This window comes from Vulpes lagopus, chromosome 1 (assembly GCF_018345385.1).
Source record: "Vulpes lagopus strain Blue_001 chromosome 1, ASM1834538v1, whole genome shotgun sequence".
In the NCBI taxonomy this organism is placed as follows: domain Eukaryota; kingdom Metazoa; phylum Chordata; class Mammalia; order Carnivora; family Canidae; genus Vulpes; species Vulpes lagopus.
In genome coordinates, this window is record NC_054824.1 from 157,527,673 (window position 1) to 157,548,987 (window position 21,315).

The window sequence follows — 21,315 nt, forward strand, 5'->3', positions numbered from 1 at the left end:
TTGGATTTAGAAAAACGAAGGTCAGGGTGACTTTAGTGAGCACCGTATCAGTGTAATAATGGAGGCAGAAGCCAGAATTAGTATAGGTTGAAAGGAGGGTGAGGTGAAGTGCAGAAATGAAGAAAGTAATATGTAGACAATTTTTTCAAAACACTGGTTCTAGAGAGAAAGAGAGAACTAGGACAGCCATCTAGAAAAAAAAAGGTAGACACACGGGGAAAATTCCTGTTTAAAATGAGACTGTAGCCCAGATTTTAAAAATAATTGGGAATAACATTTTTTGTACCTTATATTCATATTGTGTACTAAATATTTTTATAATAATAAGCTGGCATTTTAGAACTAGTACTAATTTACATTCTAAACCCAACATGCCTAATGTGTAAATCTAAACATTACTGCCTTCCACCTACCTTTTCTCAAACAAGAATGTAATTTTAAAAGTATGCTAAAGGCAATCCATAACAAACTGACATCTTTTTTCCTTTCCTCATTGCTTAAGGTAAGATAATCATAAATAGAACTTTAATAAGTTTTTAATTCTTATACTATATATACTTTATATACAAAATGACATTAATCATCTACTAGGAAATAGGATTTGAGGGGCACCCGGGTGGCTCAGCTGGTTAAGCATCAGACTCTTCATTTCAGCTCAGGTTGCGAACTCAAGGTCCTGGGATCCAGCCCTGTGTCAGGCTCTATGCTCAGCAGGGAGTCTGCTTGGGATTCTCTCTCCTTCTGCCCCTCACCCCTATACTCTCTCAAAAATAAATAAATCTTAAAAAAATAGAATATGAGACATGAAATTATTCTCTACAAGATATAAACATTCTCTATTTACAAACCCTGTGACCAGAGGCCTACATGTATGAAACATCTTACTGGAGCAAGAATTTAATACATAAAATTTCCTTGTTTTAATTTAGAGATCAAAGCTAAAATGACAATGTACTCATTACTTTAAAACCTGTAATGATAGGGGTACCTGGGTGGTTCAGGGGGTTGAGTGTCAGACTCTTGATTTCTGCTCAGGTCATGGTCTCAGGGTTGTGGGATCAAGACCTGAATTAGAGCCTGCTTAGGATTCTCACTCCCCCTCTCCCACCTCACGTGCATGCTAAGGTAAAAAAAAAAAAAAAAAAGTTTAAACTAGTATGATATGCTCAGATCCAAAGCAGATCATATCAATTAAGATCAATTTCTGAAATAAAATGCAGGAAATTGATAGGAAGGTACCTAATACTGATTGTCAGATTTCATAATGAAATCACTAGCACAAATGCCAACTTAGAGAATTTGTAATAAAGTTGTTAACTGATTCTTTAAAATGTTATTATGATCCTCTAAAAAGCAGGCTAAAATCTTAAAACTACTGAATAGGCCATATTCAAGAAGCATTTTACAGAATGAGCCAAAATAAGAAGTATAAATCCAGTTCAAAGAAGGAAGCAAGCAAGTTGTGTGCAACACTATATGCCATAGGTGAAAAAGACATTTAAAGTAACCTAGTATATGGGATGGCACCATATGCCTGATGCATGGTCCAAGTCTAGGCAGAAGATTGTGGTGGGCAGCATGAGCATAACTTCTGAAAAAACTATACACAGAAAGCAAGTTTCTATTTCAGGACTCAGATTACCCTTCTGATTATATTCCTTCAGTTATATATTCTTTAAAAAGTTCTATAGTCATGAATAACATGATTTTTGTATGTTTCATCATTTCAAAGCAACTTACAAAACAAGTGCATGGATATGACAAAAATCAAATTGAAAAAATAATTGCTATAACATGACTTATTAAAAAAGCTTAATAGCCAAATTGCAAAATTGAGTGTATCAAGTTTTGGTAGAAATTCTCATCAAACTCCAGTCCCTATGCAATAATTTCTCTGAAAAACAAGTGATTCTGAGATTACATGCAGACCAAACCTAAAACTCCGAATATGTATAAAACCGCTTTAAGGAGCCTAAAGTTAAAAAGTTGAAAGTCAAAGATCTTAATGTTTAAAGAATTAATGAATTTAGTATCACTGTATTTTCAGAGATTTATCAAAATATAAGTTTGCATTTACATGAATTGCAGAGTTCTAAACAGATGTATCAAGTCTTCTTTTTTCCCAAATGAAGACCACTATTATACTTTGCATAAGAAGCAAAATTACTTACCGCTATAATATCTAATGTATTATCACAGACTTTTCGGATTTCATTATTTTTATCATGCATCAGATCTATGAGATATGCTGGGGCCTCTGAACAAAAGTGGTTAAAGATACAAACTACATTTGAGATTGAGGCTATTCAAGCATATTAGAAAATCCCACATTTCTCCAAATTAAAATTCTGCCTTGAAATCTAACTTCAAATTTTAAAGTAGAATCATTAATAAAAGATGACCAGAAACATTTAACATTTAACTTGTTTAAAAGGGAAAACAGAAATAAGAAAGAAAGAAAAATAAATAAAAATGGGTAAGGAAAGGGAGACCGAACATGAGAGACTCCTAACCCTGGGGAACGAACAAGGGGTGGTGGAAAGGGAGGTAGGCAGGGGGTGGGGGTGACTGGGTGATGGGCACTGAGGGGGGAACTTGATGGGATGAGCACTGGGTGTTATTCTATATATTGGCAAATTGAACACCAATAAAAAATAAATTTATAAAAAAAAATGGGTAAGGAAAACAGCCAGTAAATCTCAGTACAAGGCCCTAATTTTTGAAAACATGAAAATAACTGAAGAGGGAGCTCTAGAGCTGCACAGTTATAAAGCTTTTTTGATCAAGCTGGCCCACCAAGTTCAGGAAAATTAATTTCACATAAAAATAGCAACAGAAAAGAATCACAAATGCTATGTACAGTTATTATGAGAAAGATATTTTCATATATATAATGGAAGCTGTACCCTTCCAAGTTGTATTTCTTTTTGAAATACAAGAACTTAAGAAAACAATAGAATATGTGTAAAAGAACAATATAATAAATTAGTAATCTCAAAGAAATAAAATAATTCATGAAAGAACAAAAAATAAAAGTAAAAATTATTTCAAATATATAAGAACTAAATTTATAGTAATACATGAGTAAACAAAAACAACAGATAAAACTCTAAGAGAAATGAAAGGCAAAAGGAAGAAACTTTGTAAAATTTTAAAATAGAGAAAATATTAGAAAATGGCAAATATTAAAGATAGGCAAAGAAGATCCAACATAATAGAGATTCCAAAAAAAGATTAAAAAAAAAAAAGCAATAAAACAGAACAAATACTAAAAACTGTAATTTAAGAGAACTTCCCTGAAATTAGGTGGGAAAAAAGAGAACTACATATTGAAAGATCACATTTGATACTTGGAAAAATCAAGCAAGTATTGTCAACATCTAATAAAACAACTTGGCTTAAAAAAAAAAGACATTCCTCTGATGTTACTGGCAAAAAGATCAAGTCATTCATTTTTAAAGGAAAAGAAAAGTAAATTGTCATCAGACTTTATGACAGATACCTATAATTAGCAGACTACAGACTTCACAGTGGCATCAACTCAGGCAAGAAAACAGTGGAAAAATATCTTTCAATTGCTGAGAAAATAGCAATCTAAAATTCTATATTCTGCTAACTTATTATTAAAGAAAAGGTGCTAGTTATTTTCAGATAGATATATATTTTATTATTCATAGATATCCAATTAGCAGTATAAGAATATAATTATGAAAGAAAATCAACACAGAGAAATAGAGAAATGGAATTCAAGAAAAAATAGTAAACAAGGGAGTAGGTCAATATATTATAATCTTAAATAAGCACTGGTTCTTAAAAGGCAATAACTGAAATAATTCATTTTCAAATGTCAGAAAAATGTTCTAGAAATGAGGTTAAATTATACTGGATAGCAAGTGACTGGAAGATTAGACTTACAAGTAGAAGGACACAGTCCTTTAAAATCAGAGAGTACTTGTATTGAAATTTGGGTTTAACTCCGGAAAAGAAATGGAATAGATAAATACGTAGGGGAAAGGGAAGAATAAAGAAAAGTCTTAAGAAACCTCAATGAATCTACTAAAACAGGCAGTGAAGAAAAATTTATCTCCAATACAGTCTTGGTTAAAATTGTATTTGAAACAGAAGTCACAGGTTTCTACCAAGAAACTTTAGCACATGTGTACAAGCAAATGACATTCTTTGTAGCACTGATTGTAATGAAAAAATAATTTTTACAAGTTTTTTTTTTTTTAACCAAGTTTTAAAGCAGTAGTAAAGACAGAGCTTAGCCCACATCTTCTATGCACATCTTCTACTTACTATTTTTAATGGGGGAAGAAAAGGATATATTTAAAATATAGAAAAAAATACAGAATGATATATTCTCAGGGAGGGTCCTAAAACGACCAAGTCAAATTTAGCTTCTTTTTCATTTGGCAATTTTGGGGGTTGTATGAAAATTAATTAATTTCATTCTGTTTAAAATTGTATCAAATAATGATCAAATTCCCTAAATTTAAAAAATGGAAAAAAGAAATAGCTTATTGCCTAATAAATCTCTATTTAAAAATTTTAAGTATATCAGTCACACCAAGAATCAAAAAAATGCTTAAAATTATGGCAAAATATTTTAATAATCATTTATAATTATGTGACAAAAAATAACAAGATATACTTAAATGTCATTGACATCAACAAAAATCTTGGATTTTGAACACCAAACACTGGGCAAAAACACTTTAGCAATCTTTATCCAATCTTTTTTTTTTTTAATATTTTTTTTAATTTTTATTTATTTATGATAGTCACAGAGAGAGAGAGAGAGAGGCAGAGACACAGGCAGAGGGAGAAGCAGGCTCCATGCCCTGGGAGCCCGACGTGGGATTCGATCTGGAGTCTCCAGGATCGCGCCCTGGGCCAAAGGCAGGCGCCAAACCGCTGCGCCACCCATGATCCCTCTTTATCCAATCTTAAGGCATGGATGGAAGCATCAGGTCTAAGTGGAATTCCTTGATGCTTTTGTAAAAATTTTAAATCAGCAGATTTTTTAAATCTCCCAACCCCTCCATTATCAACGTTATATTATTCTAAATAACTATTTAAAAAGTACTCACTTCAGATCCAATAGCTTAACAAAAATTGAACTTGGAAGAAAATAAAGTTACACTGAGAAGAAAAATCAAATGGAAGTTGTCTTAATACTGTGAACTTTGATATTAAATGTACTGAGAGTACATTTTAAACAGACCAGGGTAGAGATACTTAATCACTTATGCACACTTTCTCACTATATACTACCACCTGATTGGTACTAAAAATATTTCATTCTTCTTTAGTCCTCAGAAAAACACCTATGAGATGACAATGTAAACAAAAGTTGTCTTTCAAAGAAGTCACCTAGGGAAGCTACGCTTTCACATTAATGTTTTCTAACATGTGTTTCTTACAGAGACACTCAACTCAGAAAAGCATATTAAAGTTTCTGAGAAGACCCCATAGCAAGAAAACCTGTTTAATTCAATGTTTTCCCAATTCATTTATCACAGAATCTTTTTAAATTAAACAATGATTAATAAAAAGCTCCATGGAACACCCTGGGGAAAATTAATTCATTCCAATGACATTAACACTGCTCAAAAGAATGTATTGAAATTTATTTTCCTGAGAGAGTCAGTTTATAAGCCACATTTAAAAAATATTGCTTTGTCATAAAAGAAGCTCTCTCTAATGTAGCTGTTAAGGCAAACAGTATTTGCATTTTGACAGCCCATATCAAAATAAGTATTTCTCAGACTTGTTATTCTTCAGACTTGAATCATGGGAGATTTTATATGGCCTCAGAATTTAATCTTGTCCTCAAAAAGCAAGGCAATTTCCTCCAAAGATGATACTTAAAGCATGCGTCATTGGGTTTGAATGTAACATTGAAGGATTTGCAAAATGTTTTGAACTATGGCCCAGATCATTTAAAACAAAAACAAGGGCAGTCCAGGTGGCTCAGCGGTTTAGCGCCGCCTTTGGCCCAGGGTGTGATCCTGGAGACCTGGGATCGAGTCCCACATTGAGGTCCCTGCAGGGAGCCTGCTTCTCCCTCTGCCTGTGTGTCTCTGCCTTTCTCTCTCTCTGTGTGTGTCTCTCATGAGTAAATAAATAAAATCTTAAAAACAAAACAAAAAAAACGTTTTCCAAGGTATTAATTTAAAAGGGCATTAACAATTAGACACATGTGTTCACTGACCAAACAAGTACTAACCACATGCCATGTACTGTGTTAAGTTTTGATGATAAAGGTGAGGAAGACAAAGCTGGTCCTTGGGCTTGAAGAGCCCAAAATCTTTTGGTAAAAACAGGCATACAAATACACAATTTAAAAGTCTTTATTGAAGGTGAAAATAAATTACTTCTACTGGGAAGGAGGGAGGCTTAACTGCATTAGAAAGGCTTAACTGAGAAGATAGGTTATAAATCTGCCTTTGATGAGCTGGAGGTTATTAGGGAAAGAGACAAATGTATTTGAGGCTGCTAAGGCACACAAAGAGGCAATAAGATGCATCCTGTCTGATATGATGAAAAATTTTGGTATGCTAAGAAAAAATTGTGTATTGCAGAATTAAAGGGGGAATTTTGGCTGTTTCCTTTTTTTTTATAAATTTATTTTTTATTGGTGTTAAATTTGCCAACATATAGAATAATACCCAGTGCTCATCCCGTTAATGCCCACCTCAGTGCCCGTTACCCAGTCACCCCCATCCCCTGCCCACCTCCCCTTCCACCGTCTCTAGTTCATTTCAAAGGGGGAATTTTGGGAAAAAAACGGTCAAATTAAATTTAGATTTTTCACATGGGTAATGAACAATTTTACCAGTGGAGTTCAAAAGTAGATTTTTTTTTTTTTTTTGCACACAAACAAGCAGGCCACCACAATAAGACACACACACACACACACACACACACACACACACACATGCACACACATTCAGCTTAGATATCACTTCCACTGTCAGCATTTCATGACATCCCCAGATTTGGTTATATATTCTCTCCTATGCCCAATGCACATACCTTCATGACGTTAATACACTGAATTATAATTTTATATTTCTTATTCACTTGTCTCTCTCTCTCCAATTAGATTATAAACTCATTGAGTACAGGGATTGACTTTTTATATATATAGCACTCAAAAGAGTATCTGTTAGATGATTAGAACTTGCCAAATGCTTGTATTACGAATGACTGATTAGGCGTAGTACAAGAGACAGGCACAAAATGTTCAGTTATGAGACTGGGGAGATGGTACTTTTATTATCCACTATGAATATAGAAGATAGATTGTTCAAGGTAGGGTATTGACATTACCGAGTATCCCTTCGAATGTAATAATGATAAACTATCACTTACTAAGTATCTCTGTTTGCTGGAAACAACTATAGGCACTGCAAGTCCATTAGTACTCACAACAATGATATAAGGCAAGAAGTATTCTTTTCATTAATATTATGGCCATTTTATAGATGCAAGATTTTTATGCTCAAGGGAGGTTAGATAACTTATCCAAAGTCCTGCAGCTTTTAAATGACAAAAGGTAAGTTACAATTCAGACTATAAGATTATAATGCTCTATGGATAGGTAGAAGACATCCAGATGGCAGATAGCAACAAATGCCTGGGACACAAGAGAGAAATTTTGAAGATATTAAGTACCTAGCATATAGTTGGTAGCTGAGGTCTTGGGAACAGATATATTTTCCCATGTAGAGTGAATAATGGTAAGACTGAAATAGTACTAAGGATGGTCCTAAGAACATCTGATATTTAAGTTAATAGAGAAGAAAGTTCTTACATATTTGTTAAGTTCTTAGGAATCACAGCCTGACAAGTTAATAGAATTGTTTGCAAGATTTTACCTAGATACTCATTTGGGGTCAACAACTTCCATGAAAAATACATTGCCTTCTAAAATTATTTTGAAGTTTGATATTTCCTACATTATTTGAATATATGCTAGGAAAAATATCTAAAATGCATCTTTTCTGAGAATGTGAAATATCATTATCTATTGTAAACATTAAAAGGATACGTGTTTCCTTGATTATGACATCTCTTGTGGCTTGGTGGAAAACCATCTGGTAGAAGACATAAATTATCTGACACACAAATTCATCATCTTCTTGTTGAGCTGAAAGGAAGCAGAAAACTTCAAATGAAAGAATACTATAGTTATATATAAAACTGAAAAACATTGACTGGAATAGTGGAGAATGAAAAAACCAAAAGTGACAGGAGACAGGTAAAGACAACCAGTTTACATTATTTACAGTACATGGGTGGCATATACCATTTTTATCTTTATTCAGTTATTTTTTAAAAATTCCATGATGATGACCATTGAGGAAACTTCTAACATATTTTCAAAAGCTTTAGTAATTTTGGTTACTGTTCAATTAAGTAGGTTGTTACTCTGAAATATAAATATAAAAAATAATATTTTGAAAAAGAGAAATTATATCAGCTCTGAGTTTAAACCAGACTACTTGACATTGTCTCAAAAGATCAGGTTGTATTTAGGAAGAAGAACTGAAGGAGGAGACTGGTTTAAGAACATTGTAACAGTGCTTTTCTGTAACTCTCACTCTGTTTTGCCAACAGACACAAAGAAATGATTAAATTAACTTCCATGTCCCTAATGTGAAATGGTAACACTTACTAACACTTGTTTTTTGGGTTTTGTCAATCATAGGATATTTAAAACTATTTTAATTTGTAAAATAAACCTGGTTCTATATTTTGTATAATACTGACTTCAAATGAGAAAAACAGTTCCTAAAAAAAAATTGCACCTTCTAAATTCTAAGTTTTTGGTAGGAAAACTATTATGAAGAGGTATTATTCTTGAATAATGTTAACAAAATTAAATTTTACCTATTGTCATGAAATAATAAATTATTTGATCAAATTTTGATCAAATTTTTTATAACAGTAAAAATAATGTTACATAATCACAAGGCTAATTAATAAATGTTTAATATCATACAAAGAATAGTTTAACAGAGGGACGCCCAGGTGGCTTAGCAGTTGAGCATCTGCCTTCGGCCCAGGGAATGATCCTGGAGTCTCAGGATCGAGTCCCACATCGGGCTCCCTGCATGGAGTCTGCTTCTCTCTCTACCTATGCCTCTGCTCTCTCTGTGTGTATCTCTCATGAATAAATAAATAGAATCTTAAAAAAAAAAGTTTAACCGAATAACTTATGTCCACTGATTAATATGTAATGAAAAAGCAAATACTTATAGAAATCTAATTTTTAGGTACTGGTCATGAAATTTGATTTACTAACAGTTTTTTGTCAACCTTTGGAAATAGTTCAATGATACCTGTTGATACAGATTTACAGGTCAACAGAGCATCTAACTAGCATGTAGAATAAATTGTGGGCTCCTGAAAGTCCACAGGATTTCCTCCACCCACTTGCTAATGTACCACTCTCCCAGACTACTTGGGCTAAAATTCTATTACTCTCATGGTATACAGTGTTCCCTCACTTAACCCTAAGGATTTTAATCTTGAAATATATTTCTTTATTTTATCATTGAAGTATAGTTGGTATATGCTCTATTTATTTCAGGTGTATAGCAGTGACTCAACAATTCTATCTGTAACTCAATGCTCACCACAATAAGTGTAGTCCCCATGTATCTCTATACATTATTACAATATTATTGACTATATTCCCAGAAATCCATGCATTTCTTAAAAAGAGAAGTATACAGCCTCTGCTTATGATAACCTCATGGCAGAGAACATAAAAACATAGTAAAACATTGTGACTGGCTCTGTCAACTTGCTTTATACATATGTTAGCTCTGTGGAACAGCAATTCAGGAAGACAAGCCATTTGTTTCAACTTTCTCCAACTCATCATAAAATCCTCATTCTCAATCTGCCAACTACATTGTTATCCCTTATACCTCCCAACTACCTCTCCTTTAATTATTTTTAATCTGAAAACTCCTGGCTATGAGAAGGGTAGACCAAGGTAAATATCTTATACTATATGTAGGAACACTTCCAATATGGAGGTATTATCTCTAGATGACTTATTAAAATGCATTATGTTAAAGAATTTACAAATCAAATTTTTAAAATTCAAAACAGAGAAATGGGCAAAATACTTAAAGGAGTACTTAACTTTATTAGCCCTAACTAACTGGCCAATAAATACAAACAGGTACTCAATTATTAGTCATTAGGGAAATGCAAATTAAAAACACTACTCTGTAGGCTACAATTAAAGAGACCAATAATGTCCAGATACAGTGGTGATGTAGAAGGACTGGAACTTTTTGCACATTGCTGGTGGGACTGAAAATTGGCACAACTACCTTGAAAAACATATTGGCACTATTCACTAAAGGCAAACATATGCAGACTCTACAACCCAACAATTCCAATCCTAGGCATATGTTTAATAGGAATGAATACATACATATATTCACCAAATGAAAGGTTTAAGAATGTTCAAGGAGCATTATTTATAATAGCTCTTTGCCTATCAAAAAAACAAAAAAACCCAGGGTGCCTGGGTGGCTCAGTGGTTAAGCATCTGCCTTTGGCTCAGGTTGTGATCCCAGGGTCCTGGGATCGAGTTCCTCATCGGGCTTCCTGAAGGAAGCCTGCTTCTCCCTCTGTCTTAAGTCTGTGCCTCTCTCCCTCTGTGTCTCTCATGAATAAATAATAAAATCTTTAACAATAAAATCAATCAATCAATCAATCAATCAATCCCTAACCCAAATGTGAGACTAATCTGGAGACAGGTCTATACGGAAGTAATTAAGGTCAAATGAGGTCATAAGGGTGGAGTCCTGACCTAATAGGATAAGTATCCCTATAAGAAGAGATACCAGAGTGTTGTGCTCGTGCTTAAGTTCACTTGTTTGTACTCTCTGCCCTGTGGGGATGTGATGACACATTAAGAAAGTGGCCTTCTGGAAGCCAGGAAAAAAGGCCCCATGAGAAACCAAACTGGCTGACACTTTGATCTTGAACTTCTCAGCCTCCAGAACTATGAGAAAATATACATTTTTTGGTTTAGGCCACACAACCTACGGTATTTTGTTATGGTAGCCTAAGTACACTAACACAAAGTTCTAGAGAACTTGATGCTAATAGAGTAACATTAGATCCAGATAGTTTTGTATGCAATGTGGAAAATAATGAATCCGGGCCCCTCAATAACAATATAAAAGTCAGAGAAAAACTCTATCCAGGCCTGTAACTGTACTGTAACTATAGCCACTAAGGCTAATTAAATTAAAATTAAATACAAAATTCAGATTCTCATTCCCAATAGTCCCATTTCAAGTACTCAACAGCCACATGCATGGACAGAGAAAACAGAGAACTTTTTCTTCATTACAGAAAGTTTAGAGGACAGTACTTAGGAAGTACTTAGAACTTCCTTAGAAGTTAGGAAGTTCCTTAGACTTAGGAAGGAATAGGATGCTTAGGATGAGCTTCCAAATGAAGCTTGAAATCAAGATACCAAAAAAAGCGTTTGCACAAGATAGGCAATCTGATTCAATTAACACAAAGCTCAACGGAAGAAAAGCTAGAATATTAGTATTTCATGATTACAGATCTTTTACATTTAAAACTGTAAACTAATATTCTGTTTATATATTACATAAAAATAAAGATAAATTATAATTTACCATTTAGCAATTCAATAAGTGCAGGGATTATTCCAGATTTGGCTAGCAATGCAGCACAAGAGTCATCCATAGATACTGTTCCAATCATTATAACCACTTCTAAAACAAGGTCATCTTCTGCAGCACCTAGTAAAGTCAAAACCACAGAAAGTTTTCTTTGAATTTTCCTGATCCAAATCCATTTATATTACCAAAACTTTAATGCACAGAAAAGATGCTGTAAGCTATTAAATCAGTTCTTCATTCTTACTTAACATGCTTATAAATCTGTCCTTTTTTCCACATTTCTAAGCTCAGTGAAGACAGTTCATAGTGGTGGGGGAGTACAGAAGAGAAGTGAAAATATGTCTCTGAAAATATAAATGAATGACAATGTAAACACAGAAAACAGAAGTCTCATTTGAATGGCTCAAAGAACTTTTGGTGTGCATGTGTATGCATTTTTATAGAGAAATGGTATTCAGTAATTTTAATAAGACAGAATAAAAATAAGCAGGATAGGGAAGGGAAACTAATATTAAGAAAACATATTGCTGGAATAAGAGTACAGACACATAAGAGGAGACCTAGTGACCATCTTTCTAGAAAGAAACTAGAACTAGAGCTGAAACTCAAGGTGTGGGAAGAAAATGTGTTACCCAATATTAGTCACAAAATACTGCTCTGACAACCTTATTCACAACAGAAAGGAATAACTTAATGATTATGCAAAAAGGGGAATACTTTGCACAGACCTGGTTTTAGTTTATCCTTGAGGTATGGAACTAACTTGTACTCCTTAAGAACCAATTCCCAGTCTAAGTCTGGAATGGTCAAATTTGCAAGGGTTCCCAAACATTCAATCACAAATTCCTCTTCCTCATCATTAGAGATCTGGGCTGCAAGGTCTCCAACATAATCCTAAATAAAACAGAAATTTAATACAAATTTAAAATATGATTTCTGAAGAACCAATCTGATAATGTAAACCATAAGAAGAAAAAAATAAGTATCAAATATGATTCTCTTTGTTTTAATAATCTTAAACCAAATTGCTATAGGAGCCATTGATTTAAAGTTTATTTTTTAGTAACCTCTATACCCAACATGGGGTTCTAACTCACAGCTCTGAGATCAAGAGTCACATGCTTTTCCAACTGAGCCAGCCAGGTACCCCAGAAGCCACTGGTTTAAAAGGCAATAAAATTGGCATGAGGATGGAAGGGTTAGGGGTAGGGATCATTGAACAAAAACAACTTTAAAACTTAGGTTGGGATGTCTAGAAGCTAAACTTACAAGAAGTTAATAACAAAAGAACCAACTTGGATCATGAGTTAATATTTGGTAAGAGATCAGTTATAGTTTTATTTCCAAATGTAGCACTTTAAAGCTTGAATTCTCAGGCTACTATTAGACAAAAAGAAATAAACTACTTACAATAAATAAATTTTTAGTTGGTCCATCATGCTGGGAAATGTTCCTAATCATTTTCATCAGCAATGGATCCTTGAACTTCAGAGCTCTTTTCATGAGCATTTTCAGACCATTTCCTAAAAAAAAAAAAAAAACAGAAAACTCTTCCAATAGAATTAAAGTTCATTTAAGTTTAATGATTTTTTGTTGTTGTTTATAGTTCTCAAAAAAAAAAAAAACATTTACACTTGGTAAAATGGATGAATATGAAGTGTACAAAGATTAATTTTGATAAATTTATGCCTGTGGGTAATTCATACCCATGTATAACAGGTTAATTTCAAGAAATCTATGCCCCTGTATAATTCATACCCATATTAAGGTATAGAATATTTCCATCCACTCCAGAAAATGCCCCTTTCTCAGTCAATTCTCTTCCCCAAATGTGAACGCTTTTCCTTTTTCTCTTCCTCCTCTTGTTTTCCTTTTCTTTCTTCTTTTCAAACATAGACTAGTTTTACCTGTCCTAGAATTTCACATAAATAGAATTACATAGTATGTGCTCTTCTGTGTATGGAATAGGCACGACAAATTTTAAAAATGTAAATACTTTTTGACCCAGAAAAGTTGTACTTCTAGGAATTTATCCTAAGAAAATAAAAATTGAAATTTGAAAAGTTTCAGAGAAAGGAAAATTACTGCAGCATGGTTTATTATAGAAAAGAAGTGGCAACAAATTAAATATCCAAAATAGCTGATTAAATTCTAGAAAATCCCTTCATGGATTATTTTGCAGCTATTAGCAATTATGTCTTATAAAAGTATTTAATCACATGGAATGAGATTCAAGGTATTACTAACTTAAAAAAAAAAAGGTCACCATATATAGATAGAAAAATTGTAATTTAGTCTAAAAATATACAGAAGCATAGCACCAAAATTTTACCTATCATAACTCTGGATAGCATGAGTAAGGATTTTAATTTTTTTCTATTGCTCATTTGTCCTTTTTTTCTTTAAGACAAAAATGTATATACTTTTCAAATAAAAAACTATGGAGCAGACTCTGAAATATCATAATGCATGAAAAGCTATATGTAGGTATTATAGAAACAAATACCTAATATATTTCTATTGTATTATCTTATGCTGTAGCAGATTGTTTTGCAAATAGAAAGTTTTGTTTCATCTAGAAATGTTTTTAAAAATCAAATATCAATTAAGGACAACTAAACCCTGGTTTATAAAATGTTACTAAAGGGTGTTTCTACTCACGATATAAGAGTATTTATTCTGAATCTATTTGACCTTTAAGGATTAGAGCTATAATTTTAAAACTACTTAAAAATAGGATCTACGTAGCTACTATAATTCTTACTTCCTAATCATTTATTTTCTATCATTTGCTAGTTGCTGTATGATAAAAGCTATCTCTGGAGCTCAAAGGCACTAACCTTCACAGATAAGCTGTACATTCCTTTTGTTAGCAGCAAGATTAATGCAGAAAGAAATGAGTTCCAAGTCAATTCGTTCATCTGAACACTCAAATAGCATCTTCATTAACTAGCAAAAAGCAGAGGAAATGTTTTATTCAAAAAAACAAAAACACCAGGAGTATTTTATTACAATGTATTATAACACAATTATATTTCAACACACAGAAGTGGTAGGCTGTCACTACTGCCTAACTAAATGAATAAATGGTTAATGAACTACGAGATGCTCGATATTAAATACAAACTACCAAGTACAGTAGAGAATACAAAAGGAATATTAGATACAGCCTTAGCATTTAAGGAATTTAAAATATTGTGTAGAAATAGAGCATTCTGAGTAAAGAAAATAGCTTGTACACAGGTTACAAGGTAAGGAAAAACAGAAGGCAAGCATGCTTGCAGTGAGTGAAACTTTAGAGATAAGAAAATAAAAGCCAGATCATGCAGGATTTTGAAGTACATGTTAAAGATGTGGAGCTTCATTATAAGGATAATGGAAAGCCATTAAAGGCTTCTAAATAAGTAAAAAGTCAGGATAAGATTTGTATTTCAAAGTGATCTGGCTCATGTGGAAAACAGATTAAAACAGAATATGTGGAAAAACCATCTAAGAGGCAAGAAGAAAATCCAGGTAAGATGATGACTACTTGTGCTAGGTGGGGCTGTAGGGATAGAGATAAAAGGCTGGATTAGAGAAATATTAGGAACAAAAATCAAAATGGGATTTAATAACTGACTAGATGTTGGGGTTACGGGAAAGGGAGGATCAAAGATGACTACCTGGTTTCTGCACTGAGCAACAACATGGATGGTGGTGCTAACACTTACCAAACAAGAGAAACTAGTAAAACCTTAAAGGGAAGATAGTTTTAGATATGTTGAGTTTAATAGGCTGCCTATGTGACAGTCTGCTGCAGATAGTAAAAGTAATAAATGCAACCCTGAATTTAAAAGAAATGTTTGCATTGGATATTTAGGAATTGTCATATATGGTTGATGCCTGAAGCTGTAGGCTGGATCCAATCATTTGGGCATTGGTATAAAATGAGAAAAGAACTCTATTAAGAAGAGAAAGAAAAGGTGGGTCTGAAAAGCAGCAAACAGAAAAGTAGACATCTAAGAAAAGGCAGGCTACTGAAGCCATCCATCAGTAATCTAGATTTGTCATAAGGAGAAATGAACAAACTTTATGCTGTAGTTTTGAGAAGCTAGTCTTCTATTATTGGTAAATCAGATTAACTAGTGTACATTATGGAAAGACATTTTTCTCTAAGTCAAATTGCTAATACATAGGGAAGTCAATCCTACAACTTATCACCTAAGCATTTCTTAGGTCTTGTCTCAGAGCAATACCTTTTTAGATTAACTTGACTTTATGAATCCAGCACAATGCCTTATATATAGTAAGTGAATAATAACTATTTGTTGACTGGTAAGACCCTATTCTGTTAAATCTTGTTTAACTATTCTCTATGTTAGTTTCAGATAACTTTTAAGTTTCAAAAAGGATGTATATAACACACAATAATCAATTGTATTTCTATGTGCTAGCAATGAACTGGAAACCAAAATTAAAAACACAGATCCAGAGGGCCTGGGTGGTACAGTCGGTTAAAGTCTGACTCTTGTTCTCAGCTGAGGCACTGATCTCAGGGTCATGATATTGGGCCCTACCTCAAGCTCTGTGCTCAGCTCAGAGTCTTCTAGAGTTTCTCTCTCCTTCCCTCCTTATTTCTTAAAAAAATAAAAACATAGATCTACCTACAATTGCTCAAAAAAATTATACTTAGGTAGGTATAATCCTAATAAAATTATACTTTTTATATATACTATATGCTGAAAATTATAAAATACTATAGCAGGTGAATAGTTGGCAATGTATTATACCTTTTTCCAGAGAGCAACTCTTTAACCACAAACGTTGCTACAAATGGAATTTTATATAAAAAATCATTAACCCTCAATAATATTACAGAATAAATATATTCTATGGCAAAATTAAAATAATCTTAATCTATTAGATACACATTTAACTAATTTTGCTAACTATTTAACTATCGATTAAAAGTAAATTATTAAGTAATAAAAATGTAGGTGACAATCCTCTAATTAATGTTATTAATTTCTATAGATTTCTTCCAGACTTGTATTTATGCAAGAAATTTCTTTACAATAACAAAAATCTCTTATTTCATCAAAGCAAAATATCTGTTGTTATTGACTTGAAATCAGTCTTGTAGCTATGAAAATTGCCCTTACAGATGGGGTTAGAGGTGATCTGTTTAGAAGCTGAGGGGTTTTGTTTTTGGTAATTTTCATGTTAAATCTTGCTGTAAAGTAATCAGGAGCTAGATTTTTAAAAAATAATGCAGTTCGAAATCTTATCCAAATATCACCCCCCGCCACCACCACCATATCAAGAGAAATTAGGACTAAATGTGACTGAAATGTATCATGATATAGAATTAGTTTTTCATAATAGGAAAGGGAAACACTTCAATTTTAATTAAAGCATTCACATTTTAAATAGTTTTGTTCAAACTCCATGCACAACATTATGTCTCTAATTTGGTTGCTACCCATGGCACTTCAAAAGTAAGTGTAATTGCTGACAACTAGGAAATATTAAAACTAGATTTGTTCTGTTTTAACTATGTCCATTGTCATCTTTTACTAATCTAACAGGAAAGCACTAAAAGGGCTTCAGCCTGTGCAATGAAGAGGCAATAGTGTTCAATCAGACAAGTCCCATATTGAGTATCAGATACCAAAGACCCATGACTGAAATCACTGTGTCTAGACTCTCTGGCACCTGACTTCACTTATTTACCAGTGACCAGAGGCCAACCCCCACAGCTCTCTGTATTCACATACACCTCTACTGCCCCCATCCCCCTACCCAAACATCTTTGAATGATTATGGCAGAACTTTGCATGCCTCAGGAATCTCTTCTGACTGGCTACTCCCTAACTCTGCTGTTTGAAGTGATGCTCTGGTTTCTGAACTTCAGCAGATAATGGCAGGCAGGAGCAAAGGGGGCTGTCAGAAAGGACGTTTACCAGCATTCAGCTAAAAAGAAGCATGTAGATCAAAGAGGGGCCAAATAGGACAACCGTGGTGGAAAACATGTGGATCACTATGATTCTTACATACTGTTCTGGGGTAAAATATTAAATAACACCATGACATCATTACCTAAACATGTACTTTGATTGGCCATTCTAATACCAATAAATATTTTTAAAAGCATCTGGATGGCATTTACACCTATTTAAACAAAACGTGCATCTTAGAGGTCTAAATAACAATGAACTGTTAATGTGTGCTTTTAACTATTATTACAATACAACTATTAACTCCTGGTTATCCCCAAGTTTGCTTACCTGTAACAATTCACCCACTGAGACCATTAAGATCAAATATAAAGTCAGACTTGCCCTGGACCCCAAATTTTGCAGAATGGTGATGGGGAAAAAATTAGAATATAATGGATAATTAGAGGCACTAAAGTACAAAAGAAGAAAAGCAATATAATACTGGGAGAGATTATGAGGCATATTGAACATATAATCACCTACTCAGAGTTTTAAATAATTTATAGATATATCTTATAAAACACATATAAGAAAGGTAGTATTTAAACTGGACTATGAGTGGATCCAAAATAAAGTGAATCATTTGATATTTTACTAATATTTTACCTTGCTTTTGTATGGTGTTTTATGGTTTATAAAGCTCCTTTACATAAATACCTAATGTAATTAAAGAATATGACCATACTCCACATTTTTTGTCATTGAAATGAATATGGATAACTACTGAACCATAACTTTCAAAGTTATTTTATTGATTTGACAGTCTTTACTAAACAAAAATTAAGGTGCATAATTTCAAAGATAACCAAGTACTAAATTAACTCTAAGATCCCAAACATCAGATACAGCTTTATTTAGGAAGTAGGTTCATCAATTGCTGTCACAAAGAGTTTGGGTTATTTTTTAAGATCTTTTATTTTTATATTTTTTAAAGGTTTATTTATTTATTTTAAAGAAAGACCAAGAGAGAACGAGAAAGCATAAGCAGGGAGAAAGGCAGAGAGAGGGAAAGAGGAAGAGGGAGAGGGGGAGAGGAAGAGAAGAGAGAGAGAGAAAGAGAAAGAGAGAGAGAGAGAGAGAATCCTCAAGTATATTCACTGCTGAGTCTGGTAGCCTGAGGTGGGGCTCAATCCCAGGACCCTGAGATCATGACCTGAGTTGAAACCAACAGTTGGACACTTAACCAAGCTACCCAGGAGTCCCAAGATTTCATTTTTAAGTTATCTCCACACCCATTGTGGGGCTTGAACTCACAACCCTGAGATCAAGAGTCACACACCTACTGATTGAGCCAGCTGGTGTCTCAACAAATAATTTGAAGCTTTACTACTTTAAAAACATTAATTTGAGTAGGAAAGGAGTATCTTTTTAACTTGAGAAGGAAGCTTGGAAATTGCAATTTAATCCCAGATTTCCTTTCTGCAATTCTGTTATTTTATAATGAATTTGGCACTGGGTGGCAATCAAGTCATGTCAAGTTTTCCCTAAATATGTCAAAACTGAGCCCTAGCAAGTACAAGTTATAGGATGGATAGCACTTTAGGACCAAATATATTAAAAAATATCATTTGGTTTCTCAAAATATGGCCTCATACTAAAAAGCTTCAGGATGTTTATGATGTAATTTGGTAACATCACCTCACTATTCCTATAAGGGTTTAATTTTTATAAAAAAATAAGAGAATGTTGACTACTGAGTTTTGGAAGATTTTATTCATAAAATGTAGTTCATAAATGTTCTGAAATCCCCCATTGCAGAAATGTTTGACGTTAGAAAATCATCAAGAAAACATGCACAAATATTGTTCTTGAAAAGGTATGGGAGAATTTTCTACATACAGTTTTCAACTGCAATAATAATGTAGTAGAAATGACCTAAACATTAGGCTCTTATTTCCACTTCCTTTTTTATTTTTTTAAAAAGATTTTATTTATTTATTTATTCATGAGAGACACACACAGAGAGAGAGAGAGAGAGAGAGGCAGAGACACAGGCAGAGGGAGAAGCAGGCTCTCTGTAGGGAGCCCAATATAGGACTCGATCCCATGAGCCAAAGGCAGATGCTCAACCACTGAGCCACCCAGCTGTCCCTCCACTTCTTTATTTAAAATAAAGTTTTATGTCTCACATTTGGGATTATACATTTTAAAAGAGGACAACTCCAAATGGAAGATTCAACAAAATAAGTTTTCTGTCCCTTTTTATTTTACATTTATTTCTTTTTTTAATTTACTGTTATTTTCTTTAAAATCTAATCTGGATAAAAATAGTCAATCTAGACAAGAATATTATTCTTTTTTGGCTGCTTTCCAATTCATATCCTGTAGTCAATGAAGTTCTGACACTAAATGGGATTGGAAAAGGAACACCCTTTGAAACTGCAAAGCAGAAACCCTTGGAACATATGGAGTGAGACTGTAGTAAATCACCTGTAATCTCCCTTTGACATGGCTACTCTTTTATTGAAAACTTGTTTGACAAAGAGTTTGATTACACTTTGCATTGGCTAGAATCTGACATGTGTTATCTCTATAAGAAGTCTTGCCTTGTTAGATAAGATATGCTATATATTCTTTGAAGAATGTCTATTTCCTATAAACATAATTAGTTTATCCTATTGATATAAAAGGATAAGAAATTACCCTTGAGAGTTTATCAGTTTTCCAACTGCATGTAGATAAAGTATAAAATTCTGGAATAGTAAACTTAATTTTAGAACCATCTCACTAATTTATCTTAATTATCTTCCAAGTAATATACATTCATTAACATACTTTGGTGAGAATTGTCTAGTCAGAGTCTTAAGAGGAATTACTTTAGTAAGTGTGACTTACTATTTATTGTTTTTTTAAAGTGGCATTTTTATTGTTTACATCTTGCAATTTTGCTTTATTTTAGAAAACCATTTTATTAAAAATAATGTAATATTAAAAACCAGACCAACCAGGGTTCCAATCATCACATATTCAAGTTAATGGAGCTCAGTTTAATAAAAATTGATGGCACAATAGTGATTCTGTGACTGTAAATTCCCTAAGAGTAAAATGTATATATGTATAGAATCTCTACCCTTACAACATAATCCATGTAAAAAAAAATCACTAAACTCCTCCAAGACAAAGAGGTCTAACATATGAAATATATCAAGCAACTCAGTCATAACAAAATCTTTTTTAAGAATGGTACTATAAAGGTAAAAGAATTTTGATAAAGCATTTTCCCATCAGAGAATGCAAAGCATTTAAAATAATTGAGCATAAATAAGATGAAAAGTTAAAGTTAGGAACTATTTATTATATCACAAAGAAATATTTCATATATAGATCTCATTTATTAATCCTAAAAACCAACATGTCAATGGAAAAATTGGTAAAGTACATGAATAAATAATTTATAAGTGATGTGGATAATAAACATACAAATAAATGTTTGACCTCACCAATATGCATGGGAATACAAATAAAAAGAAATAAAGACTCTCCATTTTTAGAGAAATGGTACTAGCCAGTGTTGTTAAAAATATTGTTAAAAGTGACATGCTTGGAAACAGCTCAAGTGTCCATCAACAGATGAATGGATAAAAAAGATATGGTGTGTAGATGTGTGTAATATATATATATGTGTGTGTGTGTGTATATTT

At 33.0% G+C, this 21,315-nt stretch overlaps 1 protein-coding gene across 2 annotated transcripts in view; it reads right to left on the minus strand.

Annotated features, from left to right (window-relative positions):
* KIFAP3 (kinesin associated protein 3) overlaps positions 1-21,315 on the minus strand; it is a 147,084-nt gene that overhangs the window by 46,775 nt on the left and 78,994 nt on the right. For both annotated transcript variants that reach the window (XM_041765016.1, XM_041765006.1), the window contains exons 12-17: positions 14,537-14,645; positions 13,107-13,219; positions 12,425-12,590; positions 11,691-11,816; positions 8,060-8,158; positions 2,172-2,257 (exon numbers count right to left, since the gene is read on the minus strand). In XM_041765016.1, the coding sequence (XP_041620950.1) occupies positions 2,172-2,257; positions 8,060-8,158; positions 11,691-11,816; positions 12,425-12,590; positions 13,107-13,219; positions 14,537-14,645 (699 nt within the window). The remainder of the gene's footprint in view (positions 1-2,171; positions 2,258-8,059; positions 8,159-11,690; positions 11,817-12,424; positions 12,591-13,106; positions 13,220-14,536; positions 14,646-21,315) is intronic.